We start from the raw sequence: 6,000 nt of genomic DNA, 5'->3' as shown, positions 1-6,000 counted from the left end.
CCTTGAGCCCCTTCCTGCACACTGTACCCCCTCCCACACCCAAACACCCTGCCCCAGCCCTACATTCAGGGCCCTGCATGCAATTTCCCCATCCAGATGTGGCCCTCGGGCCAAAAAGTTTGCCCACCCCTACCCTGAGGGCTGCTGGCCCTTACTGGGATCCTGATGCCCCAGCGAGCTTCCATGTGCAGCGCAGCAGGAGACGCCGGGTGCCCGTTACTGGGCTGGGCGAGAAGCGGGGCCGCTGCCCTCACCCAAGATGGCGGCCGGGGCTGACGCGGGCGGGTCGGTCACCTGTTGAGGTGGAGGCAGCGCGGCACCTCATTGGCTCCGGCTGCCCCGGGCCGCGGTGCCTGCGCGGCGGGAAAGGGGTTAACGCGGGGGCCGCGGGCGGCGCTACGCGAGGAGGAGCCAGCAGCGCCGCCCGGCTGGGCCGGGACAGGGGCTCCGCGACCGCCCCATGGAGAGCGGGGGCGCTGGCTGCAGCCGCTTGCCCGGCCCGGCAGGCAGCGAGCGGGAGCCGCAGCCCGGGGAGGAAGCGCCGCCGGAGGCCGAGTCCGACTGGAGCTTTATCGACTGCGAGATGGAGGCGGTGGCGCTGCAGGACCTGCCCACCGCCACCATCGCCTGCAACCTGGACCCGCGCCTCTTCCAGGACAGCCTGTGCCGGGTGAGCGGGCTGGGGCCGCTGGGCGGGCGGGCCGGGCCCGGGGACGCTGCAGCGAGTCCGGCCGCCGCCCCGCTCACTGTGTGGCCTTTCCCTTCCCTGCCGTCGGGGTGGCGGCGGCGGCTGCCGGGGCCCGGAGCCGGGCGCTAGGCGCCGCACAGGGTCCCCGCTAGCCGGGCTGTCAGAGGGAGAGCTCGCCGCGGCTGCAGCGCCCCGCCCCGGGGAGACCCGCACAGAAGCTGGCCGAGCCCCGGAGGTGCCCCTCGCTCCCTGCCTGCCAGACCGCTTGTGCTTGGACACCGGCAGGGGGCTGCAGCACAGCGGGGGGCGGCCTGAGCCTGCTGCTCTTGTGGCGCCTCGCTGGCGGGCTGGGGCTCATCGGGCATGGGGCGGTTGGGCGGCCGTTGGGAAGACCGTTGGCGAGGAACCGGTCAGCCGGCGGGGGCCGGGCGTCTGGCTGGAGCGTGACGGCCGCTAGCCGATTGGGAGCCCTTGGCGCCCAGTAGATGAAGCATTTGCAGCACTTGCCTGACTCCGGGCCCCCAGGTCCATTGCCAAGCGCTGTTTGAGAGCAAAGGCGGGTGGCCCCCTGGGGGAGACCCTTCCACAGACTTCCTGTTCGTTTGTTGCAACTCACTTGCATTAAACAAATGGCAGTTGTTGGTTGTGACCAGTGATAGGTTATATTTTAACCTATGCGACCTTAAGAGGAATAATTCTGAAATTTGAACGAATGTATGAAGATAATGATTTTGATTTTTTTTTTAAATAGCTACTTCTATGAGTGAAGATAGCGTGTGCTTAGGTGTGTTCAGGTTTGAGACGAGGGTCCCTAACCTGAGGATTTAGTTCTAAAGAAATAATTACAATCAGACATTGACATCTTACTATACTAAGCTCAGACCCTGCAAATACTCAGGGGTTGTTTACACTTAAAATTCTGCAGTGGTGCTGCTGTAGCAGTGAAGGCGAGACCTGCACAGGTGGGAGGGCTCCTCCTGTTGGTCTAGATACTCCACTTCCCCAAGAAGTGGTAGCTTTGTCCATGGGAGAAGCGCTCCAGTCAACATAGCACTGTCTACACTAGGAGTTAGGTCCGTATAACTCTGTTGCTTGGGGACGTGGATTTTCTATCCCCCTGAGCGACGCAGTTCTACCACCATAAGTTTCTAGCATAGACTGAGCCTTACAGGCTTTACTTCACTTGTTTGAGTAGTCTCTTTGAAGTTGATGGGACTACTCTCACGAGTAAACTTAAGCGAGTGAGTACATGTTTGCAGGATCAGGGCCTTCTGTTGTAAACCGATCTCTTTGCCTATGTTACTAGTAATGCTTGGATTATTAAAAGTGTAGAAAAAGATGGAGATCAGTTGTTTCATTTCACTTTTACAATCTTATTACTTGCAATGTCTACCTTTCAAACACTGCAAGGGATTGTTTAGTTTTTAAATCAACTGTTTTTGCTGGATTTAAAACTCGAGGAAATATTTGTACTGGTTTTTAGCTTTTGCAAAAGCATGGTTTTATAATATTCAGATTTAGGGGCCAAATATGACAGTGTCTTTTTTTTTTTTTTTTTTAAGTACAGCTACTGGTTGTCATGGCAGTAGACCAGTAGTAAGTCTCTGAGCTCCCAGATAATTACAGTTCATTAAAGATGAGAGACTACATTTTTAAAAACTGGCAACAGTATTAACTGCTGATTTCAATGTTTATGTTTAAGGTTGTATTCACTTTAAAAGACTATGTAGTTAAATAAAGTTTTAACTTTTCATGCATCTCTTAGGGCCTAGTATCCTGTTAATGTGTGTCACTGCCACTGATAAGTTATGCATGTATCAGAGGAAAAATAGACTTCTTAATGTAATACTCTTTTCAAGACTTAGGAAAACTAAGCGCTGTAGGCATGTTGCCAGCCTGTATTAGAAGTGTTATGTAGATGAACATGAGATTTAAATATGAGAATGAAGACTAGGTTTCAATCTTGCCTATACAGGGACCAGTAGCCATTTAAAAACATCTGGAATTTACTATCTTAGTTAATGCAATAATAGAGAGGATGAAGAGAACACTTTTTTTCCCTATTGAAGTACAATTTTTATAGTGCAAAATGTCGGATTGTGAGGGAGCATTAAATTTAAGAAACACATTTTAATGTAGCGTGTCAACCAAACAATGCCTTATAAAATGGTATGAATGTTACACAATGCCCCTGAAGAAAGAAATGAAGAACTTCACTCGCTTTTAGGCCATGTCTACCCTACAAACTTATATTGACTCAAGTTACATCAGCATATAGCTGCTACTGCTAAGACATAGCTTGTGTGTGTGCATACTTGACTTCTTGTGGCAGCGGTGTGTGTACTCACAGTAATGCCAGTAATGCTTGTATCGGTGCAGTGTGTGATGCACCAGAGGTAGGTATCCCACTGTGCAACTCACCACCATCCAGCACACTGTATTTTGAGAACTTCTGGCACTGTGTGAGGGGGCCAAAACTAGTCAAGCAAGGGTGTCTGGGAGCATGGGGTCAACTTCTTATTTGCAACTGTCTCCATCCCATGGTGTTATCTGTATCCCATAATTTTCATGCTTTTTTTTCCCCTTCAAAATCCCATAAACCTGCGTGACCCTCCTCGCTGTCTGACATCATAGAGCTTGCAAAGCTCTGCACTATTGGGAGCATTACAAGCACAGAGTGCATAATCTTGGAATATTTGGAGAGCTTCAAAAAGAACCAAATGAGCGGGGAACTTGATTGTTCCTTGGAGGATGAATTGCTGTGGGACGTAGCAAGAACCAATTCAAGGTTGGAGGTGGTGTTCATGGAACAGCTGCATATGGTGGCGTGGCACTTCTGAGCCTGAGAAACAAGCACCGACTGGTGGGATCGCATTGTAATGCAGATTTGGGGTGAGAAGTAGTGGCTGCAGAACTTTCAGATATGCAAAGCCACATTCCTGGATCTGTGCAGTAAGCTCACCTCCAGTGTAGGGACATTCACCTCCAGTGTATGGACGCCAAAAAGAACCGCACTGACAGCGGAGAAGTGAATGGTAATCACATTGTGGAAACTTGCAATGCCAGATTGTTACCAGTCAGTTGGGACTCAATTTGTAGTCCAGAAATCCACCGGGGAGGCCTTTGTGATGCAAGCATGCAGGGTCATTAATTGCCTCCTGTTACGCAGGACTGTGCCTCTCAGCAATGTACTAGACATAGTGGATGGATTTGCAGCAGTGGGGTTCCTGAGCTGCGATGGAGTGCAAGATGGCACGCATATCCCTATTTTGGCACTGGACCACCTTGCCATTGAGTACATCCACAGAAAGGGCTACTTTTCTATGGTTATGTAAGCATTGGTAGATCACCAGGGATGCTTCACTGACCTCAGTGTGGGCTGGTCAGAATGGGAGTGCATGATGCTCGCATCTTTATAAATACAGGACTCTTCAGAAAGCTGCAAGCAGGGACTTTCTTTCTCAATTGGTGGATTAATAGTGATTTTGGGTGATCCAGCCTAACCCTTGCTCATGAAGCTGTACACCAGCTACCTTGACAGCACCAAGGAATGATTCAGTTGTGACGAAGTGTGGCATTTTCTTAACGTTTTGAACGAATACTCTGTGCCTCAGTTTCCCCTATGTGTTGCACGATTAACTATGTGGTGAGACGGTGTTTGATCTTTGCAGAGACTCCTAGAGGAGCAGATGTGATGGTCTAGCTGCCTGGGCCCAGACAATGGCTAGACATTTTTTAACTTAGAAACTGATGGCTGGGGGGGCCCATCCTCTGCAAGAAGCCAGATGACTGCGATGAGTTGAAGAACAAAGGGGTAGAGGCCAGTTGACCAGTTTTTCCTGGGAAACACAACAAAGGACAGAGGAGGGGCAAATGGGCGTGACTGAGTGTGGCTGCTAGAAACAGGACAGTCTCCCGTTTGTGGCTTTTGGGGAGGCAACCCAGGCTTGGGGCCCAACCAAGATGAACTTTGCTGGGACTCCCTGCTTTCTGTGCTAACAAAGAACTTTTACACTGTGTTCCAGACAACTAATAAACCCTTCTCTTTTACAATTCTGTCTCAGAGTTACTACTGATTGCCGAAGTTGGGGGTGCATGGCCCCTTTGGGTGTATAAAGCTTCCCCAGGTGTCCCGTTCAGGTGACCCTACTGTGGGGAGCTCATGGTGTGGAACGGGGGTGCTGAAAGCTCTGAGGTCAGTCCCTGGTGGTGCTAAAGCTAAGGAGGTTTTCCCTAGTGAGTGTGCACCCTGAGGAAGTGCCACACTGAAGAGGGTCCTGCCTAAGACTAATTCAGAGTTGTTCTGGAGCACTGAGTCTGTGTGCCCATGATGTCAACTACTGGCTCAGCAGGTGCAGAATGACAGTTGAATGTGCTTTTGGTCATTTGAAGGGATGTTAGCATAGTTTACTCACAAAATTGGACCTTAGTGAGAAAAATGGTTACAGCTCCCTGCTGTGTCCTGCATAATATCTGTGAAGCAAAGGGGGAAAAGTCTTTGCTGGGATAGAGGGCAGAGGTTGAGGCTGTCTGTTGAATTTGAGTAGTCAGATACAAGGGCTATTAAAAGAGCTCATTATGGAACTGTATGGCTTGGAGGCTTTGAAAGATCATTTTTAACTGTGAACCTGAATAGAGTGCTCTACCTGGCCCTGCTCTTTTGTGGCCTGATGGAAATTGTGTGGTGATTACTGTATATGCAGGAATATAACACTTTCAATGTATCTACTAATTTCGTTTGTGAATGATCCTATGGGTGTGACACTGTGCACTAACAGGTAATTGGTTGTTTTCAGAACTGCTGAGCACTCAGCTGCATATGTTGTGAACTAATAAAAATGAATTATGTTCAAAAGAATGGAAATTTATTCTGTAAAAAAATCGGTGCAAAAAAGTACAATTTTAAAACAAATACATTTAAAAATTAACAGATTAATAGAAAAGAGCTTATGAAGGGGGAAAGAACATTCAGGTCCATTTCAGCTACCCTTACACCAGCTGTGCCTTTCACAGGTCAATGCTTGAAGTTTTGATTGGTTTTTAATGTCCTCCAGGGTGGAGTGGTAGGACTAGTGCAGTGACCCCTGATACCATATGGAATGGTGGGGGGTGGGGGATGTAGGGAGTTTCCCGATATGGAGTTCTCAGTGGGCTGCAGAGGGACGTGAGCCTGGGATTATTGAACTTGCAGGTCTACCAGAGTCTGCAGCATGTGTGTTTTGCTGCCTAAGTAGCCCCATTATGTCCTGATGCATTTCCCTCTTCTATTCCTGCTGGGAGTCTTGGGCCTTTATATTCTTCACTCTCTCCTT

The 6,000-nt window shown here is 49.5% G+C and overlaps 1 protein-coding gene across 1 annotated transcript in view; it reads left to right on the top strand.

Annotated features, from left to right (window-relative positions):
* The first annotated feature begins 434 nt into the window (after positions 1-434).
* Positions 435-6,000, top strand: part of RCAN1 (regulator of calcineurin 1) — a 72,985-nt gene continuing 67,419 nt past the window's right edge. Inside the window, exon 1 of the mRNA XM_034752435.1 lies at positions 435-670. Within this exon, the coding sequence (XP_034608326.1) occupies positions 461-670 (210 nt within the window). The 5' untranslated portion in view covers positions 435-460. The remainder of the gene's footprint in view (positions 671-6,000) is intronic.

Source organism: Trachemys scripta, chromosome 1, assembly GCF_013100865.1.
Source record: "Trachemys scripta elegans isolate TJP31775 chromosome 1, CAS_Tse_1.0, whole genome shotgun sequence".
In the NCBI taxonomy this organism is placed as follows: domain Eukaryota; kingdom Metazoa; phylum Chordata; order Testudines; family Emydidae; genus Trachemys; species Trachemys scripta.
Note: the sequence above shows the minus strand (reverse complement) of the source record. Positions and strands in the feature narration are given on the sequence as shown.